Source organism: Copadichromis virginalis, linkage group LG10, assembly GCF_057382275.1.
Source record: "Copadichromis virginalis isolate Kocher_CV1m ecotype Utaka linkage group LG10, C_Virginalis_male_GT1.1, whole genome shotgun sequence".
Lineage (NCBI taxonomy): Eukaryota > Metazoa > Chordata > Actinopteri > Cichliformes > Cichlidae > Copadichromis > Copadichromis virginalis.
Genome location: NC_140627.1, coordinates 14807510 through 14822708, shown reverse-complemented (window position 1 = coordinate 14822708; position 15199 = coordinate 14807510). Strand labels below are relative to the sequence as shown.

The following is a 15199-nucleotide window of genomic DNA, read 5'->3' as shown; positions in this document are numbered from 1 at the left end:
AGCTGAAAATATCCGATTGTGCAGTGAGTCAAGATAGAAGCTCGTGCGTGGCTCTGCCAGTAGAGCTTGGCTTACAAAATGTTAATGTGCATTTTTACCACTTGTTCCTGATGTGTAAATAGCTCTTTAGCTCATTACATGCTCTGTGTCATTATGTCACAGTGAAAACAATTTAAGACCGTTAGAAGTTCACATCTACTGAATGTCAGGCTGACCGGACTTAGACAAACCTGAGGATGCTAAAGATCAGCTAAAGTTTGATCTGCTATTGACTGCAAGGTGATTTGACATCCTTGGACCATCAAATGATTAGTTAAGTGATCTTGAGCAAAATCCTGAATGCCAGACTTTTAACAAGCCAGGGTTTTGCTACTTTTTTTTCCTTCCCAATACTGACATCAGACTGAATCTCATAATTTTAGAGACGTTAAATGTAAAACCACAAAAATAAACTTAGTAAAGGAAAGAAAAAGCGGAGAAAGGGATACTTCAAATCAGCAAATTAAGTCGATTACCTAAGATCCACAGACGGGTCCAGATTCTGGGTCTGAAAGGTGAAGTGCATTTAGTCTGCATTCTTTCTAATGGCCACCAGGGAGTAATCGCTCTCATTTTGTTCTACAAACCTCTATGATCAAATTCTCCGACTTCTCCCTTAGTTTAATACCTCCATAAACATTTACCTGGTGACTTTCTTGTCTCAATTGCTAGTTTGAAGTTCCATCTAATACAGCAAGGTGTCTATTTTGTAAATGATGGTGCTATTTAGAGTAAAAACGTATGATTAAGCCGAGTACGCTTTAGGGTGTGGCTATACTTGTGAGTGACAAGTTGCTACTGGATAAGCAGTGTTTTTGGTTTCTCAGACTTGGCTTCAAAAACCAAGATGTGGGCAGTGTGGCTACATTCATGCTTTATATACAGTCTATGATATCACCAGTGTCAGTGAGGTCAGTGAGATACATCACATGAGCGATGTTTTAAAAACAAATATTTCAGTTTTCCACTTTTTTTTTTTTGACACATTTTACACAAAAAAGATAGAAAGCGGTCACCTCAAGGCTAATGCTGAGGGAAAAGTCAAAACACCGCTGAGGTCGGTATGATTTTTTGCTTTGTGGCGGTGATTTTTGCAGCTTTACATCCAGTTTTCATTCTAGACCGAAAGGACTAACCAGCTGACAAACTAACAGCTTCGGTGAATTCTCTGTGACCGTGAAGTGTCATTGCTTTGCCAAAGACAGTAAAATGACCTGCTTTGAGTGCGTTTTTACATACAACATCAACACCGTTAGAAGTCTGGCAGGAACGTTTTTATGGCTCCATGACATTTATCCAAGTACATCTTCTGCTCGCGTCTATGTTTGAATCCTCAAAACAACTAGCTCTACTAGTCTCACAAAGCTCTGCATTTCACAGGTTTTGAACATTTCATGGCAATCACTAAAACAGGGATGACATTCAGGTGTCCTAACTAAGCGGCGTCGACAATAAACGGGGTGTGAAAAAAAACGCGGCTGACAAATAGCTTTGTTTTCTACCTTTAGTGGGTCATTCTGGTCTAAAGGCTCCTCTGGCTCACACTCTGGAGGTCTTAGAAGTTTTAGATTTATATTTTAAAGACAAATTGAACTTCACAAGGACATTTCTCATTTTATGTTTTCCTGTTGAAGCTCCCATTGCATCTTCCTGCTGCAAGAAGAAGAAGAATTTCATGCATTGAATACAGTAAATATGACAGCTTTGATGATATGGACACCCTCAAGCGGCATCTGAATGCATGCTGTCTGGACCCTCTGACCACTTACTGTATATAACAGACAAACAAACAGAAATAAAGTTTGACGCTTAGCCTATAAAATGTGCAAAAGGCTTTGTTACTGAGTCGGGATGAGTTGTTGACTTTTTGCTTGTACGATATTTGCACTCCAGTGAGATCCACAGAGATGCAGGCAATGCTTTTTCTAACATTTGACCTTTATATTTTCCGAACAACTTTCACAGCAAGTAAACAAATACTACTGTTGTGCACACGATATGTAGAATATAGACCCCTTCTCTTCATCATGTTCACATATAGCTCATTACAGACGTTTGCACATCTTCACAATCCATCCTCTGACATTTGTATACTCAGGTTTTTTGCAGCTGAGACTTGACCTCTGACTCAACTGTCCATTTTTCTTCTTCAGTCTTTCTCTCTGGGACACAGCACATCCTTAACCTCGGATTTTGGGTGATATACCATGTGCTGTGTTGTCAGTGGGCTGGATCATTTGATGGTTGGAAGTGGATGTACAGTAACCCAGATGTTTTACTTAATTATTCTGCTTTACAGACATTACATCAACAACAACAAAAATGAAACAGCTGACCCCAGGAGAACGGGAATTGCTGGTCTCGCCCTGCCCAAATTAAGCATTGGTCTGGCCTTGTTAGCAAGCTTGAAATGCTAATGTCTGATTTACATTTTATCACTTAGATTTAAAATATGCATTTTCTCTTGTTTATGCCGCTGTCTTTGCCAGACTTCCCAGAAAAAACAGCCATGAATTAAATAAGAAAATAGGTTGTGCTCAAACACCAGTGCTGTGATTTAGCAATGTTATTAGCTCTCTTGATATCACACTGTGGTCAAAATGACTGAACTTACAGAAGAACGAGCGGATCCGTGGCACATTTCATTACTTAAGTACTGGCACATCTCGTGGAAAGATGCGCTTCAAAATGGACAGAGAGATGGTACAAATTCATGCACCAGATTTCTAATGCTATTTTTTTTTAAAGAAAACACAACTTCTAATAGCCAAAGGCCATATTGCAGAAAAGTTGCATCATGAATCAGGTGAAGTAGTACTGAGCTGATCCATCATCATTTCGTATTCTTTAGCATTTCAGACCTTAGCTCGATTCCATCATACTTACATACATACAGGTTAATATCCCTCCCTGCTCCTTAAAGGCAATAAAGGCTCAAAAATTGTCCTCTCTGTTTTGTCCAAACACACTGATTTCTTATTCATGGGGATTAATTCAAGGAATATTGGCTGGAGTCTGATGGGCTGGATTATAAGTACCGCCAACTTCCTGCTGATTTTATCTACAGCACAGTTTACAAAAACTGCATGCCAGCGTTTGCAATAGGACGGAATTAATTGTAGTGTTGGAGTCAAGACGCTCGTGAAAGTAATCTAAGCGACACCGGAAATCGTGTTACATTATTGTCAAAATAAAAGCATTCCAGAAAAAAAAACAAGATACCAGCTGAGTGCGAAACTGAGATGCGCAAAGAAATGAAGTGCTTCCTATAGCGCCATGTTTTAAGATATTTTTATTCAACAAATGTGTGAAATTACAAACATGTTATCAAACAGACACCAAATATATTAGTTTGCAAATAGGAATTTATTTGTCAAAACAATGAATGGTAAGTTGTGAATCATGTAAAGGTCATATATTCTCTATTTAGTTCTCTTTTTTCCCCAACTTGCTGGTTCATTCGTATAAAATGTTATCGGCCTATATAATTTTATTTTGAAGGTGCTTGCCGGAAATTCCATAACTTTCTTTTGACCTACGCTTTTGACGCTGCTGTTATGGTAACGAGAGTGGGCGGAGCTTGCCCGTGCCATTCGACTCTGGGTTTGATGCGGTGTTGAAGTCCTTGGTGACCAGCTTACAGTAGTCAGAGCCACGAGCGCCCAACTTTTGATATCCAGCGCACATTCAGTTCGCTGACTTACTCAGAATACAAAGTAGACGTTTTCTTCCAGTTTCAGTCTAATTTTTCGAGTAAAACCAGGCCAGCTTAGACCTGTCGCGCAATATATCCCCACCACCTTTCGTTGGGTTTTTTTCCCCCCCGCAGCCAAATAGTCTGGTTGCTGAAGGAATTAAAAAAGGAAATTAAATCAGACTTTTTTTCCTGGATATTTTTCCCGAACGTGGAGATGTGGAAGAAGGTATGAAGCGACTGCTATGTGAGGACTAAATGTGTATCTAACAGATATGCAGTGAGGTGCCCTGGTTGCAGTCTGCTCGGTCATCGAGCTGAGGGGGGAGAATCTTTCTCTTTTTTAGGGGGAGAAGTCGTGTGGTGCACAAAGAGCTTATTAAGCCGAGCATACAAGTCTTTTTTCTTAACCATGCAGCCCGTGTGCTGACAGAGGGCTGAGCCTCACGAGGAGTTGCAGCACCGCGGTTTGTTTCTGCCTGTGTGTGTGTGTTTTTTCTAGACTTTCACCACAACACAAAGTTGGACAAGTTTTGAGCCTGCTTATAAACGCTCACTGTCAACGGAGCCACGTACGGACAGGCGTTAGTCAAAGTGTGCTTTCTCTCTGCGGCACAGTGTTGAGGCTTTTACTGAAGTCCAATTTAAATGCGGACTGGTTTTCGGTCAGTGGGTGCACAGCCGAGCTGCCAGTCGAGTGGCTGCCAGCGCCACTTGGTTTTTAATTCAAGTCGATTCATTTTTCACCTTCTGGTAACGACACCATGGAGCTGATATACCAGAGCATTGTCCTGCTGGGGTGCATCTTCCTGGACTGGGCTCTTCTGTCGACTGCAGATGAAGGTGAGTGGTTTTTTTTCCTCTTAAATATTTATTTATTTTCATATTATTATTATTATTATTATTATTATTATTATTATTATTTTCTTGACGTGCTGCCCACACTTGTCTGGGTGAGTGAAATGTCCAATTAGCATCACATCCCGTCTCTTACCAGCGGGAAGTGTCGTAAAACCACAATGCATTTTAAAAAGCATGCTGTGCAAAACACCACACAAGTCATTTTTTATCCAAGTAATCGCAGAAAAATCACGGCCACAAGCTCACTGTTACTGATAAATAGCAGTAAGAATGTCACTGTAGATACTGTGTTTGCAAGAAATGGCTTTTTTCTCCTCCATCTGGCAGTGGATTATTTAGTTTGTTTTGACAGAACTGTGTCACCGTGGTGCCAATCAATATTGTTTTGTTTTTTTTTTGTTTTGTTTTTTTACAAGCTCCTTGTGGCTTCAGAAAGGCCATTTCTAAGACCAGCTCACTATTGTTTTTTTCTTCTTTTTTCACTTTTAAGTCATCACAAGGTTCCCACTCTGCTTCCTGGGGGATTATTAACCAGCTTACCTTAAAATCAATACTAAAACATTCAGTGGATAGAGGCTAGTACAGGCGTGGTGTGGTTTTAGTGGGTTAATGTAGAGTGCTTTTAAACTTTTACATTAAGCCCTGGAGGGAAAAAGGAAATCAAAACAACAACAAAAAACATCTCACATTTCATATCAAATGTGTAATCTGGATCATAATTTCTATTCAGTTCTGGCAGCAGGCTTGACATTAACAGGCAAATTGTCCTGGATCAGCTTTGTGAACCATGAAGGGGGAGAAACAAGGCAGCCTGAAATTATCTGTCATAATGTTAAAGAAGATGATGGTTTCAAATGGTCTGGTTTTTACAAGGGAGTATAGCTCCACATCATCAGCATAACAACAGGGGCAGTGTCTGGATAATTTGCTTAATGCAAGGGTGGAAGAGTAACTCTGAGTGAGCCACGCTGACAAAAAGCAGAGGCTGAGTGTTTATTTGTTCCTAGTCTTCTGACACGTCTCTGTCTTATTGTGACATTAATAGGGAAGTTTCGGCTACGCGGAGGGTACTGCAAACTGATTTAAGTTTGTTAAGGCTGCTGCCGAAACATCTCTCTGCAAAAGCCATTTATAGAAAATGGTCTTTGGAAATAATAGGCCTGTGTTTACCGAGGATCAAAGGATCACAACTGGGTTTCTTTAAGAGCTGTTGAACTGCAGGGTCTTTAAAAAGTACCTTACTGCTGTGTAGGCTGCTCGCTCCTGTTCACCTGCGAGGACTACGTTTTATTCCACGTTGTGCTTTTTCGTTTTTGGCACTGCTTATAACTTTGCACACAGCACTGTAGTCATATTTGCTCACTGGCTCACAGCTAGTATGTTTATTTCCCTCTCCATCACTTGTTGGCATTAGTTAATCAAGGCGAAATGACATGCAGTCTATATATTAAGTTAAAGCAAAATGCTGGCGTTTCTCTTGTAGTTTCCCAACACGTGCTTCTTCAGGTAGTTTTACTAATTTTACCATTATTCACCCACCCCCCCACCCCCCGCAAAAAAAACCAAACAAAACAATAAGGCTATTTAAAAAAAGCCCACTTTTTCCTGGGTATTTCCATTCCAATCGAAAACCGTTCTAAACAGGAACTCCATGTACATGCATGACTTCACATATACAGTGCTGTGAACACAAATCTGTCAGCTGCATCTGGTTTGAGGCCTCAACCCTCCCTTCTTACTGAGGCTTCCAGTTTGGCTTCATGCTGTACATACACATGGATGTGGCGTACATGACATGGCCCGCAGTTTTATTAAAGGGCTTTTAAGGATTGGATTTGCCACTTGTGCACGCACACCCGTCACATGTAGAAATTAAATTACTGCAGCTACCGAGAGCCTGAATTCTTGCGGGGAAAACTTTGTTGACTTTGTATTTTGAGAGCGTAGTATGGGATTTTCCCAGACACTTAATTTTGGTCAGTTTTCTGGGAGTTCGGAATTTGGCCGTTAGAGGAGCTGGAGATTCTCCTCCAGCTGGAGCAGCAGGTTTTTTGCAGCTGAGACTTGACCTCTGACTCAACTGTCCATTTTTCTTCTTCAGTCTTTCTCTCTGGGACACAGCAGATCCTTAACCTCAGGCTCTGTGTGGGAGGTGACGTCCCACATGTTTTTGGTGTCAGAGTTATTGAGCATCTCCTGAATAGCTTGTCAACTCGTCTCCGCTTGACCTTTTCTGCGTATTTGCAAAGATGCTGGTTCCAAACAGGTGCGGCGCAGACAGTGGCGGTGAAGAACTGGCGTGTAGACGGGAGCCGAGGCCTCGTAGCACCTTGTCGGCCGGCTCTAGAACATCTGTGTCTTGCCAAGTGTGAACAAGATGTCTGGTTTTTCGTGTCTTGGGTAATGACCCACTCCTCAGCCGGCACACTCTGGATCACTCCCCTCCCTTGTTCTCCACCTAGTAGGGAATTCTGTAATGAACTGATGGGAGGGCAGATGAAGCTCACAGCTGCCAAATCTCTCCTCCTTTTCCAACTAAAGGATAAATGACTCATTTACACACCACTTGGTTGTTCAGAGCATGGATCTCTCTTCCCTCTGTCTTTGTGAAGATTAAAACACAGACCTTTTGATCAGATAATTAATTTGGCTGGAAATTAATACCACTCTTTCTTTTTTTTTGGTTGAAATCTGCAGCGAGGATGAACACATACAAGCACACCAGACAACATTTTTGTCTGCCTTCCACAGAAAGCACATAATTTACAGAAAATTATAACCACGGGTTTAAAGCATTAACCGCTATTAATAATTCCCACTTATGTACTACAATTTTAAAACATATTTGACTTCATAAATGTAAGCCATAATGACGCCTTATCCTCCCACACGCACACTCAACCTAGAAAGTGCTCATTTTGTTTCTCTCCCAGCCCCTTTATATATTTCATGTACAATTTCTCTTTCTCAGCAATGCCAAGATGCAGCCGGTGACAGGACCACTTCAGTCTTTTCCACCTGTTCGGGTCCAGAGCTTTAATGATATGCCAACACTTATCACTTATCAGTTATCTCTTCCATCTTGCAATATGCGATGTGGCTTGAAGCCATTTTTGAGTGCTAGTGCACCTCTGTCACCCCTGTGATCATCTAAGAGGCTAGACGTAAATTCTTGATATGAGTAAATGCACTTATTTGGCTTAAATCTGCTGCAACTTTCATAAAATTGGGGAAAATGGATTAATGTAGGTGTGTTTTGTTGTTGTTTTTTCTCTATCCATTATTACACCACTGCAATTCTCCAGCGGGGTGCCATTAAACTGTAATTAAGTAATTAAAGAATGACTTCAGCTAAAAACAAATGAAAACAGTGTGGAAAGCGTGATGGGGAAAGGAAATGGCGTTTATGTTGATTTCATGTATTAATTTGAGGAAGGTTGTGCTCATTGGTCCACACTGATCACTTTACTGGTTCTCTTCTATCCAGAACAACTTGTGCTTTTCTTTCTTATCAATACATCAACTTTCCATGTTAGCCAAGTGTTATTTTTTGTAATCATTTCTACGATTCACCTTCTTTTAATCAAAGTCAACTGCACGTAGGTTTAATTGGTAGTGGAGAAATGGCTCAGTTGATGACTAAATGTCTCTTGAACTTGACGTAAACAGTTTTAAAATCCATGTCCATCTCTCTTGAACAGGAATGGGAAGTACATGTGCAATATGGATTTTTTTTTATTTATTTTTTTTACTGCAGCTGTTACTTCCTTATAATTTACAAGTCATCTTTTCACATAATGCACAACAAGAGAGTGCAGCTGCCAGAGTAATATATTTGGCTGAGGCCTGGCTTGTTGGGTTGAAAAATACAGACAGCACTTTTTTAGCTTCTGGCGATGGAGCGAGGAGGGGGAAGTGTCATCCTGTCTCTTTAGCGGTTTCTTCCATATCACTTTCTCAAACCACGGCTACCCTAATGCTAAAGCAGGTGATGGTAACATCTTTTTGTGTGGCACCTGAAAAGATGCACCATCCACTCTCTATTCCAAACAATGAGTTTGCACAGCTACAGGTTGGTGCCTTGGAGGCAAAGCAGTTAGTAATGAAGCCACTTTTAAAATAGTCAACTGCGTCAAAACGTATTGTGTCTGCAGGTAGGCATCTTTATCGACAGAAGCGCCAAGATTTTTCACTAACAAAGTTAATGAAGCTCCTGTTCTATTTTGGTGCAGATGCTTAATTAATGTGATTAGCAGCACCTGTGTTAACCTACTATTTCCTGTCCACATGGCAAATTTTTGCTGAGTAGTAAAGGCACTGAATTTCTGGCATATTGTTAATTATTTCTGAAAAACTAATATAAAATTATTAAACCATCTGTTGAGACTATATCTATTTTTCCTTATAAAATAGGCTAACCCCATTAGCTGACAGTGGTGCAGCTCTAGCTGACAAGTGGTGCATCTCCAAAGTGTTTTGGGTGAAAGTCACATGGAATGGCGAAGGTGAGACTACCCTCTAAAACCCAACGCCCATCATCGGTTTATTCTTTTTCCTCCTAGCTCGTCCAAGGCACAACTGCTGTGATGAATAGCGTAATGCCGCTCAGTCTAATCGAAACCCCAGTGTCTCAAATGGAGAAAGGATGTTTTTTCTATTTTTTTTATCCGAGAGGCCTTACTTGAGCCTCAATCCTTTCTTTCACAGACATGTATCCTTTTCTTTTGCTACTCCTTCCACATCCTCTGTCTCCTTGATGTTTGACTGGTGCTATGCTGTTTTCTCTTGCTGACTGTCTCCCCTGCCGTGGAAATGTGGATCGTTTCCCAGAAATCCTTTTAAATGGAACCGATTTTTATAAGAAAGGGATTTGCATTTAAAGCAACCTCCCCCCTCTCTGAAAGCCTGTAGCCCATCATCCTCAGTACCTCAATCCGATGATTAGCTTCCTCAAGAGTTAAACAGGCATCTGAGTGCCACAAGTACTCTCAGTCCGTGTCTCTCTCGTTCCCTTTCTCCCCTCCTCCTCTTCAGAGAGGGATACATATGGCAGCTGGGAGTTGCAGGTGGATGATAGTTTAGCTTGGTGAGAGGATACACCCCCAGCCCATACATCCATGTCAGGCATTCACTTTGGAGAGCCAGTCTGTCCTCCACCCACACGCTACTCTCTGAGAGTGGGACACAATGGGGACAGGCTGCAGCGGAGAGGGAATGAGGCCACAGCCTATCAGCCATAAGCACCAAGGAGAATGGCACTTTTAGAGGGATGGGGGTTCTCTTTGAAGTGAGTCAAGGAGAGATGGGCAGACTGGCATGAGTCAACGAAATGGAAAGAGCAAGTGCAGTGAGGGCAAGGAGGGTGCAAGTATGTGCACGTCTGCACAGCATATAATGAGCAAAGTTAGGTATACTGCCTATTTGCATTCTTTAATCACACACCTAGGGCCAGATATGAGAGATATATGCAATGGGCTAAATATGTGATTATAATAAAGGGATTAAGAAGGCCTTTAATTAGAAGACAACAACAGAGAAGGAGCTATTTATCTCGGGTCCATCTTTCTCATTTATTTTGCACACTAATCACAGTTCTCATTTGAGGCACACCGAGTATTGTGTTGGAAATAAATCCTTTGTGAAACGTTTCTTCATGCCATTGTTGCACGATACCTTATGATGTTTTTGTCGCTACATTCGAAAATAGAATGAAGTCTTAACGGGGAAGAAGCAACATGAGGCCAGCGAGACATCTGAGGCTGGATGTGCAAGAATTGATTAAAAAAGGCAACCTTGATTTAACAACAAAAAGAAATTCTCTGCTTGAAGCACGCTCCATCAGTAGACTTGATTCGTGTCTGGGATATTTTTCCTCACTGCGTCAGAGGTTGACCTACATCTTCCGTTTGGCCGTTTTGAGTTAAAATGCAACTCATTTGGTTCGACATCAACCTGGAGAGCACGTGCATATTTGATCCTACCTTCATGCATATGTACACATCTTGAGCGTGTCTCCCAGGTACTGCTTTCATATACCACTCTGAACCAAGTGGGCTCTGCTATATACGGCATAACATAGAAGCACTGCCGTGTAGCTGCCCTCCTACAGTTCTCACACAGCTTAAAGCTTTAAGAGAATGTCATGCTCCAAAATAGAGAGGGTCAAAAAGCATTAAACACCTTTCTTTTTTTTTTGCAGCGTGGTATCTTAGTATCTAAATTTCTGTGGATTTGCCACACATGAAAAAGTTCTTTACCTTCTTGTCTTCCTTCATATCCACAAATAGCTGCTCAATCCCATCCAATCATTGCGCTGTTAAACTTTGTCCTTTTTTCTGTCATTGGACAAAAGCGTGGTTTAGCAATTCAAACAGTTTGCAAACTACTGAATCCGCCTCCTAATGAAACCATAATGTAGCTGGCTGAGGAGGCAAAATAATGCTCTTTGTACTCGAGCAAATAGCTCCACATCCGAAGATGAGTTTATCTTTATTCCAGATATATCGGTCACCGCCACACAAGCAGCCAATTGCAGCCTCGTAGCGGCAATTCGTGGCTCAATGGAAGAGAATTAACTCTCAGTTGGGTCTGTTGTTGGTTGAATGTGGGAAAAGTGTGATGTGTCAGAATAAAAGGGAAAATTCTCGCCGAGAGTCTGTTCTCTTGTATCTTTACTTAGATGTGTCAATCCTTAGATGGTTTATTTAGCTGGAGTCTGCACTGTTAGCTTCAAGCTGTCCACCTCCCACAGCAGATTAGTCACTGGGAGCTGTGAGAGTGAGTGTGTGTGTGTGTGTGTGTGTGTGTGCATGCATTTTCTTCTGCAATTTCTTCCCCCCAAAAATGAATTGGAGATTCTGCTTTAGTCGAGGCTTTGATAAAAACTCAGTTGTAAGTACAGCAGCAGACATTTTTGGGGCTCGTAGCAAGGTCGTTAGATGCATCACAGCAGTCGATGGCTCTATGTGGGTTTTTAATCTTTTCATCTAGAAAGATTTGAAATAATATAGGTCACCTGTTATATATTATTTTATAAAAGTAAAGATTTGCATGTCTTTTCTCTCCTTTATATATATTTTGCAGCTTCCAAAGCTGTAGTGCATCAATCTTTGTGAATGAAATAGTTTGGGTGTTTTTTTTTTTTTTTTTTTTTTTTTTTTTGTAGTCACGACTAAATGGCACAAAGCTCCAATCATGCTAATAATTAATCTATAGTTATCTAGCTTGCAAACTAGCTTGTCTAATTATTAAAAGACTAAGCCAGCACGGGGGTGGAAGAGTATCCTGCTGGTTAGGAAGATCATCCCAGATTTCGGCGCTGTGTGACTCCAAAGTATCCACTCTGCGGGGGTGCCAGCCTGTTACTGACCCAGACATCAGCCTTCCTGACAGGAGAACAAAAGTATGAATATCCTCTTAAGACACCGAGAAAGTGTTTGAAAACAAGAATGCAATTTGCACCTTCCCCTTTTGCTTTTGTCAGCTCTGGACTTTCAGTTTACGTTCTTCAAACTTTTAAGATGCTGACCTAAATTGAGGCTTGCGGGCATTTGAGAGCAGTGTTGACCACAGCGTAATGGTGTATGGTGGGTCAGTTATAGGGCAATGAAGTGTCTTTATAAACTGGTCACACCTGAATTTGGTCTATGAATATCTTCTGCTCTGGTTAAATAAGCAAATTAATTGCGTGCTGTAGGCCAAATGTTTATGCATGTTTGTAGAGGTATTTTCCTTCTTTGCTGTGATCAGTGTTGGAGTCGTTACTCAAAACGGCAATTATTACACATATTTCACTGAACACTTTTAAGAAAAGTAATGCAGTATGTTACCTAATTACCCCTGGGAAAAATTAATTTGTTATACTATTCGTTACATTACCTACTCGTTACGCTGTAAAATAGCTGAAACACACCGTCTCATAATCACCGTTTAACAATATAAACCTCAGGCTACAACCCCACACACCAACACAAATCCCTAATGAGGACACACATCTCTAAGTTCTTTCTCTTAGTAGAATACAAAGCTGACAACACAACCAAGGGTGGTTACAACCTGACTGCTCATCTGTTTGTTACCTGTTGAAATTCTGTATCTCAAAAGACAGAACTTCAGTGCTGATCCCAGCAGGCAGCATTCACTCAGCTTTCACTGTGGGTTCTTGACTATCTAATCCACACTCTAGATTGCATTGCTATTTTCCTCCTCTGACACTCGAACTGAAATCAGCTGATTGTAGTGCAAATGCAAGACCCGGGATCAATAGGCAGGCAGACTAACAACTCCAAAGAATTGGACTACTTGGAAACAGTTTTCTTCAAGAACCGGTTCTCGATTCCCATCTCTCATCCAGGGTGATTTTTTTTCTGATGTATAACAAACTGAAAATTTGTGACATTTGTCTTTTTGCAGTCAAACGTGCAATTGTGGCAGTTTCTTCTACCAACTCTATCACAGGATTCAAGACCATTTTATACCCAAAGTCAATGTTAGATTGATGTTGTGGATAGACGTGATTTTTGCACGATTTTTTTTAATCTGCTGCTTTGTGCCGCTGCTGCAGCAGCTGGGTTGGAGACACATGTATGATGGTGTCAGTCATAGTGATATGTCAGCAGAGAAGCTCAAAGATTTACAGATTACACCGAGGGAGATATTGCGACAGTTTGAAAAGATTCAACTTTGTGGAAAAAACTTTGAAAAAACACTGTAAACATCATATTTAAATGGATGATTTTTCATTTAGGCAGTTTCTATATATGTCTGTACTCCAGCAAATATCAGCCTTTGTATCAAAGAAAAACTTTTTATCTAAGGCACAGCTGTGCAGGCTTCCATAACAGAAAATGGTATTGTAAAAGTCTCAAGCACTAAAATGCACCATCTAGTAAATGTCTGTTTTGTAAGATGCTTTGCTTTCAAAATCCTTGATAATGAGTGATAGTCTTTCAAGATCAGAAGCTTGAACTGAAAGATTAAAAGGTGTAGCACCCTCGCAAAAACATACCATGGAGTATTAGGGCCACCATTTGTGCAGTATTAGGGAACAAGTTTTGTTCATTTTGAAAAAGTTTCCAAGTGCAAATTTCAACAACAAAATACTATTTATAGAATAAAGAAAAAATTAAGTCAACTCCTTTAAGATGAATTTATGGCCCAGGTTAGCTAATTTGTTTGCTGTCCAGGGATAGCGGGTCTGTGTCCAGAGAGCCTTGTTGCTAGTTTGGGGCAGTGTACAAAGTATGTGGCCACTACTGCTTGTACTGTTGTTGGTCCTTCAACAAGCCAAAGAAATCAGCAAATATATAACATACTAGAAGCTGGAGCGAAACAAGTGGTAAAAAACAATGAAACATGTCCACTACAGTCCCCGTCTGTGCTTTCCATGCTTTATTTTTATATTTGAAGTTGTGTTTTTTTTTTTTTTTTCTTTTCATTGCTCTTCCATTCCCGGTGAACTCCGATGTCATTCGTTTCCCTATTCCGGATCACTTGTCAACCAGTCAGCATTTGACAAATGCATACTTCATCTGCTTTCAGCAATGCAAGGTTTTGGAGAACAGTACAGGAGCATGTAATGTGGCTCTAAAAGGAAGGCGTTACTTGTCCTATCATATTTGCATTTGGTGCCCGCTTACAAGTTAATTTGTTTCTTTAATTCAGTTAACTTTCAGTAACTATCCTGTGTAAATAATGTTACATTTTTTTTAAAAAATCAATACTTATAACCCTAATTTCAAGGAGCCTTCCTTCTCTTATCTCTGTGAGTAACAACAGGGAGCGTTCATAAAGAGAAACTAGATCAACATTTTGATGCATTTCTACATCAAAATGTAGGACCATGGCCACCTTTAATTGTCTTTTGAGATACAGAATTTAAGTTAAATTGCATAATATAGGCGATTTGAGGGAAAAGAGAATATGAGTATAAATAAGAGAAGACGAATGAAACGGGAGAATCAAGAAATCAGTCAGCTGACAGGATATACGTTGCAGGTATTTTTTCTGAATTGGATAGTTATTTGTCTCTTTTTTTTAAGCAAAAGTGTCCAACCATGGAGGACTTTGCTTTTTTTTTCTTTTCCCTATGATACTTTAAAAGCAAACAGATTAATTTTAAAGAGTGCATTAATCCATTAATCACCACTAGTGGTGGGGTTTCGTAATTATGGTCTCCAGATTTCAGTAAAAATGATGCATGATCTGTTCTGCCTCGAAAGTCAACACAATCAGCCAGCACCAGTAATTTGTCTTCTTTGTATTTTGGGCCTCATCAAGTTATGTGTCTGTCTTTCTAATTTTATACGTTGTACAGTATCCGAAAGCAGAATGGCTTGTGGAATAGCAGAGGTTTTGAGAATTGCACTCTACCCTGCAAAATAAAAAAAAAAGTCTCATCAAGAAAATCTTTTGAAGTTTTCCTTTGTAATTCATTCTTTCTTTTATAGGATCAGGAGGCCACTAGGGAGCTGGTGCAGCCCGCAACAATGTTCTCAAAAAGCCTTTCAGTTTTTCTCAGACTTGGGTTATTTTTGAAGAAGACTTGAGAAACTGTTGCCCATAATTGGAAGTAGCAGGAGGTGAATTCTCACAGTGGCAGATCAA

At 40.4% G+C, this 15199-nt stretch overlaps 1 protein-coding gene across 1 annotated transcript in view; it reads left to right on the top strand.

The window, feature by feature from the left end:
* The first annotated feature begins 3644 nt into the window (after positions 1 to 3644).
* ephb4a (eph receptor B4a) overlaps positions 3645 to 15199 on the top strand; it is a 43800-nt gene continuing 32245 nt past the window's right edge. Inside the window, exon 1 of the mRNA XM_085470088.1 lies at positions 3645 to 4576. Within this exon, the coding sequence (XP_085326214.1) occupies positions 4498 to 4576 (79 nt within the window). The 5' untranslated portion in view covers positions 3645 to 4497. The remainder of the gene's footprint in view (positions 4577 to 15199) is intronic.